This window comes from Anolis sagrei, chromosome 1 (assembly GCF_037176765.1).
Source record: "Anolis sagrei isolate rAnoSag1 chromosome 1, rAnoSag1.mat, whole genome shotgun sequence".
In the NCBI taxonomy this organism is placed as follows: Eukaryota; Metazoa; Chordata; class Lepidosauria; order Squamata; family Dactyloidae; genus Anolis; species Anolis sagrei.
Genome location: NC_090021.1, coordinates 199,410,781 through 199,427,929, shown reverse-complemented (window position 1 = coordinate 199,427,929; position 17,149 = coordinate 199,410,781). Strand labels below are relative to the sequence as shown.

General features: G+C 39.5%; 1 protein-coding gene across 6 annotated transcripts in view; it reads left to right on the top strand.

Annotated features, from left to right (window-relative positions):
* The window catches only part of SLC4A10 (solute carrier family 4 member 10), a 199,634-nt gene that overhangs the window by 137,594 nt on the left and 44,891 nt on the right, over positions 1-17,149 (top strand). For all 6 annotated transcript variants that reach the window (XM_060777877.2, XM_060777869.2, XM_060777832.2 and 3 more), the window contains 7 exons: positions 5,084-5,241; positions 6,506-6,593; positions 7,068-7,214; positions 10,253-10,353; positions 13,153-13,327; positions 13,550-13,683; positions 15,104-15,349. In XM_060777877.2, the coding sequence (XP_060633860.2) occupies positions 5,084-5,241; positions 6,506-6,593; positions 7,068-7,214; positions 10,253-10,353; positions 13,153-13,327; positions 13,550-13,683; positions 15,104-15,349 (1,049 nt within the window). The remainder of the gene's footprint in view (positions 1-5,083; positions 5,242-6,505; positions 6,594-7,067; positions 7,215-10,252; positions 10,354-13,152; positions 13,328-13,549; positions 13,684-15,103; positions 15,350-17,149) is intronic.

Sequence of the window (17,149 nt, the reverse complement as noted above, 5' to 3'; positions counted from 1 at the left end):
GACCAGCTTCTTTCTGATCCAAAGTTCTTAGTTGGCATAACAAAAGAATAGTACAAAGTGACCTAAAAGATAATGATAGATCTTTTATGTTGTGGTTTTAAGATTCCTATACTGTGTTGACTGCCTTGATTTTCCATTCGACTACATCTTGGATGTCAATCAGTGACTATCCATACAGAAATCACCCATCACAATAAATAATACAAGTGCCTACTTTTACAATAGTGTATATGTTTCATTATCTCCCTCCACTTTTGTTTGCCTCTGACTAAGAACTGAACTGGACATTCTTTTGATCAGTGAAAAAAACAGTGGGAAAGAGAACAACATATTTTTTACACATTCACACAGACCACATTCACACATCATCATCATCAACAACAACACAGTGAAATTTTCTTTTTAAAAAATTCTGACATGACTTCCTTTTTGCCACAGTGTATGAGGCCTCAATTACAGTCTTTCAATCAAAAGTCACTCCAAATCCTTTCCAAACATGTACATATGCTATCCTCCATCTGTGGTGTAGCCTTCCTCAAAAGTACTGTTATATTTCAAGTGATCAGTGATAATTCCTTGGTATTGGATCAATATGTAACTAAAAATTATTTTCCCATAAGGAATATGGAAATGAGATGGCAAAACAGCCAAAAGAGGCTTTGTTTGGGCTGAATTTTTGGAGATGTTAAAAGTTTTTGAAAGAGATTTCATGACACAGACAACTCCATTATGCTTAAATTCTGTCTACGTGCCAGAGCCATTTGCAAGAAAACCACTTCATAAACACTGTTGAAGACATAGCACACTGCTTCTGACAGATGGCTCTGAGATAGACATTAAAATGGTCACTTTAACAGTTTATATTGGATTTGGTCACTGTTTTTGTGTTTAGAGTGGAAATAGGAAAGCAAATGGGAAAAAGTACCGAAGATTGAAATTCTCAGACTAGGAAGCTGTGATATCAATTTGAACATGTTTTGTGAATCACTTTATTTCCCTCTTCATAACATTTAGTAAAGTATTATGGGAAGAATGCAAATAAAATATGTTTATGAGCGCCAGACCGTTAACTGGTGCCATTTTGAAATGAATGGAACACACCAGAGACAAAGCTTGTAAATGTTTTTAACTGTTGTGTTTCCAGGCTTACTTTAGAGTTGCATTCTTCTGGAATGTAAATGATGCTGGTGAATTGTTCTGCAGGATGGCTGCAGGTTTGGTTTTTATTAGACCCAATTTTCTAGTGGAAGTGTCAGGTTTGACTCGAGTTTTGTTACAACCATGGTGGTATCTGTTCCAGAATATAGGTCAAATGTGTACAGCTTGATCTTCAAAGGCCCCCTTAACAGCTTGGCTGTTTGCCTTGGAACTGAGAGAAAGGCAGTGTATAAATGAATGAATAAATGAATAAATATAGGAAAGAAGGAGAGAAAGAGAGAAAGAAAGAAAGAAAGATTATGCAATGGTCTTGTGATAGATCAACAGACCTATATTCCTCCCAGAAATATTCCATTAGAACATGATTAGAAATTAAGTGACTCTCCAAAGCAGTGTATAAATTCATAGAATCATAGAATCAAAGAGTTGGAAAAGACCTCATGAGCCATCCAGTCCAACCCCCTGCCAAGAAGCAGGAATATTGCATTCAAATCACCCCTGACAGATGGCCATCCAGCCTCTGTTTAAAAGCTTACAAAGAAGGAGCCTCCACCACACTCTGGGACAGAGAGTTCCACTGCTGAACAGCTCTCACAATCAGGAAGTTCTTCCTCATGTTCAGATGGAATCTCCTTTCTTGTAGTTTGAAGCCATTGTTTCGCGTCCTAGTCTCCAGGGAAGCAGAAAACAAGCTTGCTCCCTCTTCCCTGTGGCTTCCTCTCACATATTTATACATAGCTATCATATCTCCTCTCAGCCTTCTCTTCTTCAGGCTAAACATGCCCAGCTCCTTAAGCCACCTCTCATAGGGCTTGTTCTCCAGACCCTTGATCATTTTAGTCGCCCTCCTCTGGACACATTCCAGCTTGTCAATATCTCTCTTCAAATGTGGCGCCCAGAATTGGACACAATATTCCAGGTGTGGTCTAACCAAAGCAGAATAGAGGGGTAGCATTACTTCCCTAGATCTAGACACTATGCTCCTATTGATGCAGGCCAAAATCCCATTGGCTTTTTTTGCCGTCACATCACATTGTTGGCTCATGTTTAACTTGTTGTCCATGAGGACTCCAAGATCTTTTTCACACCTACTGCTCTCGAGCTAGGCATCATCCCCCATTCTGTATCTTTGCATTTCGTTTTTTCTGCCTAAGTGGAGTATCTTGCATTTGTCACTGTTGAACTTCATTTTGTTAGTTTTGGCCCATCTCTCTAATCTGTCAAGATCGTTTTGAATCCTGCTCCTGTCCTCTGGAATATTGGCTATCCCTCCCAATTTTGTGTCATCTGCAAACTTGATGATCATGCCTTCTAGCCCTTCATCTAAGTCATTAATAAAGATTTTGAACAGGACCGGGCCCAGGATGGAACCCTGCGGCACTCCAGTTGTCACAATTCAAGAAAGAAAGAAAGATTATTGAATGGTTTGGTGACTTCTCAACAGAACTATATTCCTCCTAGAAATATTTCATTAGAACAAGATTTATAACTAAATTACTCTTCAGATGCTGTTGAAGTGTTGGTCCTAGCACTCCTCACTACTAACTTGCTAGCTAAGGCTGATGGGAGTTGCAGTTCAACAACACCTAGAGGATGATACAATGTCCACCCCTTCTTTGTTGCTTTAAGGACACAGCTTTAAATAACTATTGATTGCTAGGAAACCAAAATATCAAGCAAGCACTTGGAGTCTTTGTATGACATTGTGGATTTTTGAAAAAGGAGGAAGACAGGAAAAAATAAATCCATTGCTATACTATGTTATAATATGAATTCATATTCTTATAATAGGATTAATCTATAATATTCTTTTTGTATTTGCTAGAGTAGTACACCAGCATAGAAATCCCCTTCAATGAGTAAATTTTACCTTCTTTCATTTTTTTTTCTTAGTTTAAAAGTCAGGCTTCCACAGCAGCTATAGTGACTATGTGGAATTTGAATGGTGGTGAGAGTGAATCAGCCAGATGGAAGGTATCAGGTTGGAAAAGGCTGTGCTCAGTGTCAGCTGGCAGTTCCATGCTAGTTGTGATATATATCTACTCTGGGCTTTGGACAGAATTGAAAAGGAACTTGAATACCTCCTTTAAATTTCAGACCAAAACTTGGAACAGATTCCTCATCCCATTGATATAGAAGGGTGTCCATGCCCACTGTACAATTTTTTTAAATTGTGTCAGAAGTGAATTGAGAATATACTGCAAGTTGCTTCTGGTGTGAGAGAATTGGCCATTTGCAAAGATGTTGCCCAGGGGATGCCCAAATGTGTTACCATCCTGTAGGAGGCTTCTCTCATGTCCTCACATGGGAAGCTGGGGCTGACAGATGGGAGCTCACTCCCGTCTCGCGGATTCGAACCACCGACCTTCAGGTCTTCAGGTCAGCAGTTCAGCCAGCACAAAGGTTTAACCCATTGCACCACCGCAGCTCCATATTTGGTATTCCCCTTAATAGCTGCACGTTTGGAATTATCCCTATTTATTCTCCTTTCTTTTCTTTTTTTTACAAAGCTCCTTTTTAAAAAGAAATATTATTCTGCTCAGTAATTACAAAGTTGTTTCCCACTCACTGTTCTGGATCAAGAGGTGTTCTTATGACATTTGAGTTCTCAGTTCAATCACTCCCCAAAATGTGTTTATTACTGTTCACCTCCATAACTGGAAAATCCTTCATAGGTTTCATAGATTGCTACTCATGATGCTTTGAGTGAAAGGTAATATCAGCCTGACAGTTTCCAGTCCTCACAAAGACATGTGGTCAGTATCATTTATCAATGCAGACAGCTTGGAAAAGTCACCTTAGTTTCTCTGGATACTGTGGTCATAATTCTTTAGAACAAAACATTGTGTGTGTCTGCCTTCAAGTTGCCTGTTGACTTGTAGTGACCCCATTAGGGTATTTTTAAGGGAAGGAATACTCAAGAGATAGTTTTGCCCGTTTGTTCCTGTAAAATATACCCTAAAGCACTAATGCTTGGTAAAGTGAGAGGCAGTAGGAGAAGAGGAAGGCCACATTACAGGTGGAGAGACTCAGTCAAGGACACCACAGTCTTGAGTTTGCAAGAGCTAAACAGGACTGTTAATAACAGTGTTTTGGAGGTCTCCCATGCATTGAGTTACCATATGTTGAAGCTGATTTGATGGCATTTAACAGTTGTCAGCACACATCTTAACCCTTTTAATTATTAAAAATTATTCTAATTGCTTTACATGAAACTTATATATAATGGCCATGATCCAATGTAGAGTTGGCTCATATCACTGATAAAATCTGAGTCATAATAAGAATTTGTACCTTCCTGAGGCAAGTTTCTTCTATCTTACCTCACCTAGTCCTTTACAGTTGCTTTTGCTGCTGTACCAGTTGTGGCTGTGCTTCATTTTCCTGGCCTTCATGCCTCCCATTGCTGTGCTTTAAAGAGTTTTAAACCATTAAGGTTTACATTTTAAATGCGAACATTTAAACTTGATTGCTTTAAAATTTAAACAGTACTTGCCGCAGGCAGCATCATGAAACGTAAAGAGCTTTTTCACAATACTCATAGTACCAAGCAGCCTTTAAGAAAGCACCAATGCCTTTAAGATATAGAAAATCCTTTGTTTTTTCTTGCACTGCATTTCATGACTTAAACAAAAACATGTTCATTAAAAAGTGCCTGTTTCAGATGGCTAATGACTTATTTGATCCATTGTTGGATGTTCTAAACCTGCAATTACATTTTAATTGACTGAACTTTACAATTAATTTATGAGCGCTTGTATGGTTACTGATAAATATTTGTGCTTATCTGAGTTATTCTGTGGTCAATGATCCATGCTGTAAAAATATTAAGTCAAAAAAGTAACATTTACATCTGTTAGGTTACCTTTCTTTTTCCCATGTGAGGTTTTTCCCTGTGTGATTTTCTTTTTCTTTAAATGATCAGGTTGATATGCATTTCATGAAAAAGATCCCTCCTGGAGCTGAGGCTTCAAACATTTTGGTCGGTGAGCTTGAATTCCTGGAACGTGCAGTAGTGGCTTTTGTTAGGTTGTCTCCTGCCGTACTGCTTTCGGGACTGGCAGAGGTTCCAATCCCGACAAGGTAATTTGTAGCCCAGGCTAAGAAAGAAATGAAAGGTGCCAATGTTGATTCCAATTCTGCGCTCAAATGAAAAAGGAGAAGGTTTGGAGCTTCAATAGGAGATATATCAAATTTGTGATAGTGTAGTTTATCATTTGTGGGCACCAACTTACCATTTTATTGGACAATGTATTACCTTTGCTGCTACAGAGGCTGAAAGGATTTGTGGCCATTGGGGCAAAATTTCCCTGATTTACTGCTTCACACAAAAAGTCTTCACAATGGGAGATAAGATTTAAAGCACACTCTACAAGATGATCTCTACGTATGTGTCCCCACTGCACATTTGTCACATTTTGTGGTTCTGGCCTACAGAGTCCCAGGATTTACAGTTTGGTTAAGGATTTAGGAATTCCCTGCCAGAGGGCTCTAATCCTGTTATTCGGAGAGGCCCATTAGAGTTATCTAACAGATAAATCCCAGTACCCTACCAAACTATAAATCCCAAGATTGCCTAGGAAGAAATTGTGGAATTTAAAGTGCCATCAAAGGGCTATAACAAGTCCATTTTTCAAGTCGCTCCTGACATGAAAAAAAAAGGTCAGTGTGAATACCTTCCAAATGTGCATAAAAGGTTTCAGTACTTGTATTGTCCCAAAACTTGGTTTGTGAGGCTTGGGTGTGGTGTCTTCTCTTTTCTTGATTTCTCTTTGTAATAAAGCTGGGAGCAAAGCTCAGGCTGATATTCTTCCTTCCCTGCTTTTGCCCCAAATGTGCAAAGGTTAAGAGCCAGACCAGAAGCTCTCATGGCTATTTTGATGTTCCTTTCACTAGAAAAAAGGCATTCATTCATATGAGGGCAGTCTTTATGTTGTCCCACAAAGTGAAAAGGGCGGGTGCATTGACATTTTTAAAAAATCTAGTCCCTGCTTGTTGCATTACTTTGGAATTGAACCTTTATTAACTCCCCGAAATGACTTCTCCCTGGTATGAATTGTCCCTCCTTCTCTTTCCCACCCTTAAATGAGAACAGCAGAACTTGACTGTTTCCAGTTGTGGGAGGATGTAAAATGTGAAGACAAAACTATAGATCAGACATGGTCATTTTGAAAAAATAAATAATGTAGCCATTTTAAGAAAAACATATTTTATTGAAGGTCCCCAAGTTTTAAAATAACAATGTAAAATAAATCATCATTTCTTGCAGATTGATTGATTGGTTCAAGTGCTAGAGTTCTTTGAAATAAATGTCCTCTGAATAGTTTTGTTTTCTCTTCATTTGTAGATTTTTATTCATTCTCCTGGGACCTCTAGGAAAAGGCCAACAGTACCATGAGATTGGCAGGTCAATTGGAACATTAATGACAGATGAGGTATTTATCGGTTAACGGTAGTTGGTTCAGATTGATTCAACGCATCTTGTGTTAAGATTTATTTTAACCTCCTGGTGTAGTTGAAAAGCTTACACTTTAAATAGCACATGGTGTGTTTTGTTTAAATCAAAACTTGAGACCATTTGAAAGGTAAAAAGCAAACACAAACCAAAGAGAACTTCCTTATACTTAATCACATTTTCCACAATGGGTTACACTGAAATCTTGCAGTGAAATAGGTTGTTTGCTTCATTGAAAACCAACCAACCATTTGTTTATGAATTTCTTTTATGCTTTCACCTTTTAAAACAGTGTTCTCAACGTTTAGTCTTCTAGATATTTCATAGCTTCATTTTCCTCAATCCTTGACTTTTGGTACTGTTTGCTGGGGCTTCTGGGAGCCGGAATCCAAAGGATCAGCCAAAGGTTGAAAACTGCTACAATATCTGATGGATTTTATGTTTTCTCTCATAGGTGTTTCATGATGTTGCATACAAAGCTAAAGATCGGAATGACTTGCTTGCTGGAATCGATGAGTTTCTTGATCAGGTGACTGTTCTTCCTCCTGGAGAGTGGGACCCAGCAATTCGTATAGAACCTCCCAAAAACATTCCTTCCCAGGTGTGTGTAAAATTCACATTACTCAATTATAGGTGGATCTACTTAAATGGCAATGATTTAAAACTACAGAATTGTTTATTAACTTGTAGTAATAGTGGCAGACAACTTTTCTACTTGTTGCCCATGTTTTGTGAAAAATTGTTCTCTTGTCTACATTTTGTGAAAAATGTTAATCCTGCACAAACAGTTAATCAGAATTGTAGTTCACAGAATGGACAGTTCCATAATCTTTCCAGTTGTTATATGATAGCAATGAAAGTTTATACTTGGAAAATCAAAGTGATTTGGTTCCAATAGTGATTTCCCATTGAACCTGTCTTGATAACCCTTTTGAATTCATTCTCATCCCAACCATCCTGAGTCTCCACAAGGCGATAGGGTGGGATACAAATAAAGTTATTGTTATTGTTATTATTATTATTATTGTTATTATTATTATTATTATTATTATTATTATGTATAGCAGAGAATGTGCAAAATGATGGTTGACAATGTTAGAGGCAGTGACAATCCAACAACGTATAAAATAATGTAGAATCTCTCTTATCCAAGGTGCCATATGTAACATGGCTCTTTTGATATTGTTTTCTGACTTCAAAAATATGAACATAACCATGGGGATATGTCCCCAGCTGGACTGTGGTTACCTGAAACCATGGATATGACTGTTGTCATTAAATGTCACTTGGTGTTATATGGTCTCTAAAATACATACCTATTACAAGTCTGTCTGTGGCATTTTGCTGCAGCTTCAAAACATTTTCAAGGGCAGTCCCACTCAGAGCACATTATAGTAGTCTAATTGGAAATAAATCATGAACCACTATGACTAGTTCTATCTTCTCCAAGAAAACAGCAGCTAGCACACCAACAGAATTAGAGCAAAGATGCTCCTAGCCACTACATCAAACTCACATTCCAGAACAAGAACTGGATTTAAGAGCTTTGTTTCTCTGAAAGCCCAAGCCACCAACCTGATATTTCAGAGAGAATGCAACCCCATCCAGAAATGGCTGTGATCTCAATCCCAGATTGGTTTTTCTACTGAACAGCAGCTTTTCCATCTTTTCTAAATTAAGCCTGAATCTATTCACTTGCATTAAGGCATGTATAGCCTCCAGATAGCAGTTCAGGAGAGATACAGCTCGATATCATCAGCATACTGGTCAAACCTAACCTTAAGGCTCTGGATGACCTTTTTCTGTGGCTTTATGTAGATGCTGAAAAGCGTTGAGGACAGCATTGTAGAATTCCATGGGCAAATGGCCAAAAGACTGAACAACAGTTCCTCAGTACAACCCCCTGGAATTATTGAGCCAAGAGAAAACAGAACAATTGCAAGGCAATACCCCTAAGTTCCATATCATTCAAACAACCCAAAAGGATACTATGGTTGATGTTATCTAATGGCACAGGAAGGTCCAAGAGCACAAACAGGGACATATTCTCCCTCTCTAGTTTCTGGTGTAAGTTATCCACCAAGATGACCGAGGCTGTTTATGTCCCATGACTAGAACTTGGGATGGATTGGAATGGATCCAGACAATATGTTCCATCCAAGAAAGCCTGGAATTGAGTTGCCACCATTCACTATAAGGCCTTACTTAGAAAGGGGATATTAGAGATGGACCAATAATTACCTAGAGATGTGAGGCCCAATGAAGATTTTATCAATAAAGATCTTATGGTTGCTTCTTTTAGAGATGTTGGAGCATAGCCTTCTTTCAAAGAAGCATTTGCAACCTCTGCCACCCAGTTGGTCTGTCCTCTTCTGTAGCTTTAATTAATCAGGATGAGTTTAACACAGACGTGGACAAACTTCTGGCTTCCAGCTGTTTTGGACTTTAACTCCCACAATTCCAAACAACCTACCAGCTGTCAGGAAATGTGGAAGTTGAAGTCCAAAACACCTGGAGGGCCGAAGTTTGTTCATGCCTGGTTTAAAAACAAGTGTTTGAACTCACCTGTCCAAGCAACTTGTCTATATCATGATGTTGAACAACCATAAAAAAATTGGCAAATACATACATTAGTTGCATCCTGAGACTATACCTTCAATATGGAGTCAATGTAGCAAGATACTTTAATAATAAGTTCAATGTGGCAAGATTTTTTTAAAAAACACACAATGTTTTTTCATTGGTAGCTCCATAGTCACTAAATCAACATGTCCAGTGGGTAATTACTACAGAAAAACAGTTCTATCAATAAACATAACCATATGGAGTTTGGAAAGGGTAGTTCATTGGACCATATCTCTCGGGATTCAGGGAGTTCTAGTCCAAAATAGTAATGTTTCCAAATATTGGTAACATGTGAAAGGGTCCTACTGCTTACTGCCTTGTGCGCAACCCCCAAACTCTGACTCAGTTCTAGCACAGCAGTTGCTATATGCTAGGAACCAATGAGGAGCTGTGGAGGATGAAAGCCATGACTCAGAGCGTGTGTGCACTTCCCACATAAACATCTGTGTTATTCTATGGAATTATGTGGTTTCTAGCATGGAATTCTCTGATTTAACAGCATGTCTTTCTATGGTAATGAATTCTAAGTCCCTCTACAAATTACAAATCCCAGGTTTATATATATAGGATGGGGCCATGGCAGTTATAGAGGGATGACACTGCTATGACTGTGTAGTACAGATACATTCTGCAATCCTTCTTTTAAAAATCTAGTTGCCACTTTTTCTAGCCAAGCTGCCAAGTGTTAACAAAGACTGGTGCCTTTCATGTGGCAGGGCTAGTGCTAAAGCTGAGAGGGGTGTTATTAATTGATAAGCAGGCTCCTCCTGTCCTTGCTGTTTTCAAGCTGCTCCTGTCAAATTGTGGATGGCCTATCCAGATGCCAACAGTCCTTACAGATTAAACACTCTGTTGTGTGATTTCTATCATTTGTGAAGAAAAACTGTAAAAGAGTTCTTGAAGCATGAACAACCTGCTAACTGACCTTAGCCGTTTCCTTTCCAGGCAGTGATTTGAAATGGGATGGAGGGAGGGAAGGAAAGCGCAGAAATAATATCTCTTTATTCTGTTTAGGAAAAGCGTAAGATTCCCAGTGTGCCGAATGGAACTGCTGCCCACGGAGACCCAGAGCCACTTGGAGGACACTCAGGGCCAGAATTGCAACGTACTGGAAAGTTAGTAACAAATAGGAATGGAGATTATGGTTGAGTGCTTGAACATCAGGGGAAAATGAGGAAGTGTCTGAAAAACCCCAACAAAAATAATCCTCATCAAGTCCTTTTCTCAGATTTAAGGACTACTTCCCCACCATAGACTCACATATTTTCCCCAAGCTGGGGTCACAGAAGACACTTAGCAGAACACAGATGATGAGGCTAGAGCTCCCCAATCCCCACTTGCCATTTTCCTCCATGCCAGGTTGGCGGGCAGTTAGATGAACAGTGAGAAGTCAGAAAATGATCATGGAAGGCTATATCCGCTGGTCCTCATTTGACTTCCTTATCATCCTCCCAATTCAAGAAGAATGGGGAGTCAGGAAGACATTGTGGACATCTTTAGCCTGTAGTCTGCAGCTCCCCAGGCTGCATGGGAATGTGCTGGAGGGGTGATCTCCTCCCCTGCTGCCAGAGGCTTTCTCCCCCCTGCAAGACTGCATTGAAAATTTGTGGCAATTAATATTTTAACACAGCACATACCCCATAACAACATAATAACAAACAAGTTTTCATATACAATATTTTGTGTTGCACATGATACAGATTATTTGATGATTGGAATTCATCTTATTATGCTTGTCTGAATTACTGCCTTTGCAGAGATGCACGGAAAGAGCTCTTTCTTGAAATGAAGTCTAACCCACCCATGACAAACAAGTGTGTTCAGAAATAATCTTCCACCACTGTAGTGGAAGACTTGCTCCTTCCATGTGCACGAGTGCTTGTGCCATATACAAACAAATCAGCACACTCATTATGGACCCTTGACACTTGATGCCAGCATGTAGCCAGGATTATACTAGTGTGAATTACAGCAGTAATGGAAAATATGAGCCTTTCTGGGTGTTGTTGGACTTCTAATCCCAGGATTATTGGCAAGGGCCTACGGAGGTTGGACTTTCAACAACATTTGCTTGTTCCCCACTCTGATGTATAGCTAGGCAGTTAGATGGCACATGACCAATGAGTGGCAAGATGGAGAATGGGGGGTGGAATGGAGTCTTATTCTTCCAGATGTATTGATATTTTTATCCAAACCAGGTGAAACCTTAGGGTCTTAGTGAAAAAAAACGATTCAAAGTGGGTCCTTCTGCTTGTCCTTGAATTATACATCTGCTTGTCCTTGAATTATACTGATCTGAAAAAGGCACCATCATGCCATTTATCTGTTACTTCTGTGGCAACATGGCCATTGCATGGGCTGGTTAAAATATTTTAAGATGGGTGACCACAAAATCTTTGTATCTAGATGTGACTGGTTTACAAGAATTTACTAAGGACCTCATCACACTAGAGAATGAATACACTTGAAATCCGGTTTCTGCCTCCTGCAGAATTCTCAGGTTTGTGGTTTAGGGAGGTTTCTTTAACAGCCCCACTAAACTACAAACCCCAGAATTCTGCAGGAGGCAGAAACTGTAATTAAAGTGGATTCATTCTCTAGTGTGATGAGGTCCTTAAACTGATTAGAGATCAACATACAAAGAAAACAATCCCACGCCCTTTCTGCTTTCTTTCTTTCATATTTTTTTAAGCCATGGTTTGTTTATAATCAACAAAAAAGGTAAAAGGAAAGGACATATATGTCCAAGGTTAATTTTCAAGCCATTGCACCTTCTTGCAGTGAAACAGCTACAAAGAAAGTCCATCAAGGCTATTACCAGTGTGCTGTCGCACGCTAGGCCTGTGCATAAGACTGTAGACAGGACATAAATTCTGTGTGCCCAACGGGACGCCAGGGCTGCCTCAGATTAAAGGCCCTTGGCTTTCCTTAAAACAGAGTCTTTAGATTGCTTAAAGGTTCAACAAAGTTCTTTATTGATGAAAACAAATAGGTACTTTAAAGCTTTCTTAACAGCCTATTGGCTCTCTCTCAATCTTGTCCACGGGGAACAGGCACTATCTTCATAACTGTATACTAACTAATGGGGAAATCCTTCTAATCTGGGCAGTCTGTACTTGCCTCTGTTGGCGTGGAGCCCCTGCACCCGGTACCAACTGCGTCTGGCTTCTGCGATCGACCCTTACCAAGCAGAGCTTTGTAGACTTCCAGGGGAAAAAGAATTCAGGTTTCCGTGATGGCTGGCTGAAGTGCTGATTCCCTCAGCAGAGGAGCTGTAATGCTGTATGATCCTCAGCCAAGCTGTAGGGCTGTATAACCCCGGCCAAGCTGTAGAAGACGAAGCTTTCTACAGGAGCTCTTGGTATTATGTCCTGCATGGAAAGCTGCTCTGTGTGGACTGATCCAAAAAGGCTCCTATTCCCTCCAAAAACCCCAAAGGGGGACGGGACCAGAGAACCTAACTATAATTGACAGGTGGCTTGCCTTATGATTGCAGCCAAAAGAAGCCACCTATCTGCAGAGTCCCTGAAACTTGGGACTATAACAAACATTAAATGCAAAGCAAACAAAATTGGAGCTCCTGGTACAGCTGTACCTGCACGACCAGAGAAGGGGACACCTCAAAGCAAATAGTATAATGTAAGGCCAGATTTTTTACATGGAACACATCTATTACATGGACTGCTGTAGAACTAATTAAAGGACAGGAAGGGACAGCAATGTATGAGGATGTTAGGATCATTTTCAGAAAGGGTTCATCTGCTTCATGTCCTTTAAAAATAAAAATTAATGCCAGTAGTTAAATTAAATGGTTATTTAAAATGTGCACATGATGGGAACAGTAAGTTTTATTCCATTGCAAAAGTAAGGGGCAAGTTTTGGTTAAAAGTCTTTCTCTTTTTTAATTCTTGTAGGCTTTTTGGGGGCTTAATTTTAGATATCAAGAGGAAAGCACCATTCTTTTTGAGTGACTTCACGGACGCATTCAGTTTGCAGTGTCTCGCATCATTTTTGTTTCTCTACTGTGCGTGTATGTCTCCTGTTATCACGTTTGGCGGTCTTCTGGGAGAAGCGACGGAAGGTCGTATAGTATGTGTTGTTCTTTAATCAGCATTCGTATTTTGCATATTTTGTATCATTTTGATAGATGATTGGCATTTTCTAAGCATGAATGATTCATTGAAAACAGGAAACACATTTGGAATGATCTATTTGTTAAAACAAAACAAATCCCCCTCCTCAAAGTTACAAGAGACCTTTTGCTAAGAAATGATTGCTCTAACTTTCTCATTATGCATTTTTCCCACTCAGAGTGCAATAGAATCTCTATTTGGTGCGTCTATGACTGGGATAGCCTACTCACTTTTTGGTGGGCAGCCACTTACCATCTTGGGCAGCACAGGACCAGTCCTGGTATTTGAAAAGATATTGTTTAAATTTTGCAAGTAAGTGACATGCTTGTTTGTTTTTAATGTGAGCTTTTCAGTATTTCTGTCTTGCTTATCTTTTAGCATAAAAATAACTCAAGTTTTAAAACAGGTCAATTTTGTATGATGTGCAGCATTCTAAATAATCTTTTATGTTTTCTTTTTGTTGTCTAAATTATACATACTTTTGCTTCTTTCTACTGTTACATAGGACCAGGAATTATTCAGTACATCATGTTTTTGGTGCTCTGGCTGGCCGCAAGGCACTGTCCCCATGTTTTCCCTAAATTCTTGTAAATTTTGAAGTTTATTCTATGAGCAGTTTTGTTTGATTTAAATGTCATGCTTCAAAATTTATCCTCCACTACCTTGGAGACCCTGCAATGCCCAGGCTACTTGAGAAAGGCATTTTTGGGGGAAAGTCTGGGAATATCTCTGGATGCAGGGTGAACTACAACTCCCATGTGGGCAGGTCATCCACCCCCAAACCTCTCAAGTGTGTAATGCCATAGGAATGGTAAGAAAGGGTTAAGTGAGAGGTAGTGGGTGGGATCATGCAAATTTGGAGAGTGAAAGGAATCCTATGATGTCAATTCTGGAGAAAAAACAGAACATCTAGGATGAAATGGTCCCTGAATGTAAACATTCCTTGGGTTGTTGGTGTTTGGGGAGGACATTGGCATGGGTTGGGCTACATATCCATGGTGCTCACCATAACCTGCAATGTCAGTTGAGGGAGTGCCTTTGGAGGCTTCTCAGCACTTGGAACTATAGCCTGTTTGTGGAAGTGGGAGGCTATCTACATTATTACTTTCATTGTGTGTATAGATTTCGGGAATCCTGGTGCTTTTGGTCAGAGTAAGATGAGGTCAATTTGCTTTGGCAGAGATTTTTTCTGGACAGATTGCGTCTACTTTGAAGGGGATATTCTTGAAGGCAGGAGAGTGCTGTTGGTACATGTAATTCTTAATTTGAATATATTCCCCTGAGTGTAATTAATTAATTTGGTAAATCCATGAACCTGTTTACAATGCAGTCTACGGCAGGTATAGGTGTGTGCAAGAAAGAAACAGCAGAGAAGGCATTAGCAGATCTGGTCAGTTTCTAAGCACCAAATACAACTTACAGCTTTATTACTGAAACAAAGTTTATGGCAGTGGTTCTCAACCTGTGGGTCTCCAGGTATTTTGATCTACAACTCTCAGAAATCCCACCCAGCTGTTAGGATTTCTGGGAGTTGAAGGGGGAAACATCTGGGAACCACTGGTTTATGGCATCCCTTTGATTATATATATCATATCCAGCTTTTTGTCTTGTTTTGCTTCCCTGAAACAGCTGTTCTTTTCCAAGTTTTTTGGTTTTGGATCCATGTATTTTTAGGAAATGATACTGAAGCATTTGACTATTGCATTATTTTCTTTCCTCCACATGTTTATAGAGATTATGGGCTATCTTACCTTTCTTTGAGAGCAAGTATTGGCTTATGGACGGCAATTCTGTGCCTCATTCTGGTTGCAACTGATGCAAGTTCCCTCGTCTGCTACATTACTCGGTTTACGGAAGAAGCTTTTGCATCCCTTATCTGCATCATTTTCATTTATGAGGCCTTAGAGAAACTCTTTCATCTCAGTGAGACATATCCAATCAACATGCATAATGATTTGCAGCTACTGACACAATACTCGTAAGTACAATGGCATTGGTTTGTTATGGTGGATTTCCCTTGTAAAGGACAATGTTTCTGCTGTAAGAAATGTCAGAGGAATGCCTAGTGGGAAGACAACTTTCATCTGTACATGCTGCACTGCCCATTCGTCTATCTGTAGTTACTACACAAATAACTAATGCCATCGAAATCAAAATATTATTGTATGATTGTGGTCTTAACAGCAAGCATTCACATATATTGGATTTGAATAAAGAACCAGAGCAGATGGAGTTTTTTTTTCTCTCACCCCCTTTCAGAAAACAATGTGTTTTATTTTTAGATCAATATTTTCTGACCAAAATTGCACTTTTATTTTCAAATACAGTGAGGCTGAGAGAGAAGAAGGTAAGCTGTAGAACCACATTGACTCACTTTGTGTGTAATATAAGGACAAAACCCAAGTTCTACTGGTTGAGACCAAAGGTCCATTTTCCCTAGTTCAGTATCATTTAGTTCACAATGGAAACTACTTAGGTCTCACCATTGATTTCAGTGGGACCTAAGATCAACTAACTTGACACTAGGCTTGAATCTAGACTAAAGGATGATCAGTGTTCAGTGAACTGTGCACCATAGTGCAGTTTTGATGGAATGGATAGGGCTGCAAGCTGAGATTGCTTTCAGATACTTTTGTTTTCTCCAATTCCAGAGCAAGTAGCAAGAGGCAATAAAGTGGTAAGATATCCACAAGATTTGTTATTCAAGGGTTAATAATAATGATGATGATAATAATACTTTATTTATATACCACCCTATCTCCCCAAGAGGACTCAGGGCAGTTTCCAACATAAGGCAAAACATTCAATTGCCAGAAAGGAAAACCATACAAACAAATTAAAATAAACATCATAAAAGATCAACATAGAATCCTGCTAAAACAAGCATAAAAACTTTAAAACCAGTTTCATCATAACTCCAAGCAGTGCCTAGTGGTGCAATGGGTTAAACCCTTGTGCTGGCAGGACTGAAGACCTACAGGTCGGAGGTTCAAATCTGGGAGAGTGTGGATGAGCTCCCTCTGTCAGGTCCAGCTCCCCATGTGGGGACATGAGGGAAGCCTCCCACAAAGATGGTAAAACATCAAACACTCATGAATCCCCTGGGCAACATCCTTGCAGATGGCCATTTCTCTCACACCAGAAGTGACTTGCAGTTTCTCAAGTTGCTCCTGACATGAAAAAGAAAATATAAAACTCCATCAGATGGGTTCGAATTACCAATGGCCAGAATTACAAAATGACTATGGCCAACTATGAAAGGGCTGGGCAAGGGCTAGTGCAGTTATCACATGGAAAAAGAGCAGTATACAACCATTCAAAATAAATAGTACTTTGAGATTAAATTGATAGGAAATGTAAGTGTTCAGGTGTGTGTGTGTTGTTTTATTGTTGAATACCCTGAAAGTCACAGCTGGATAAAGTGTGCTGATCTATCAAAAAGTATGTTTCTGTTGACTAACATAATGTAAAAACACAAGCATTCTCATGGGCAAAGATGAGAATCCATTCCAGCCGGAGGCACACAATGGTCAGCATCTCCTCTGCAACAGAGAAGGGTCAGAAAAACACTCTCCAGCAAAAAAAAATCCCTCTAGATATACAGTTTTGGTGAATGCTTTCAACTCAGATGAACTCTTGGCTCTCGGGGAGTTCTGTTTCCTGAAATAGCAGCAGAAGGAACGAGGTCGTCACCACCTCCACTTGTTCCCTGAGCAAATCAGAATAAGTTAGCCCAGCAAAGTCATTGTATTTGAATAGCTATGTGTAATTAATTCTA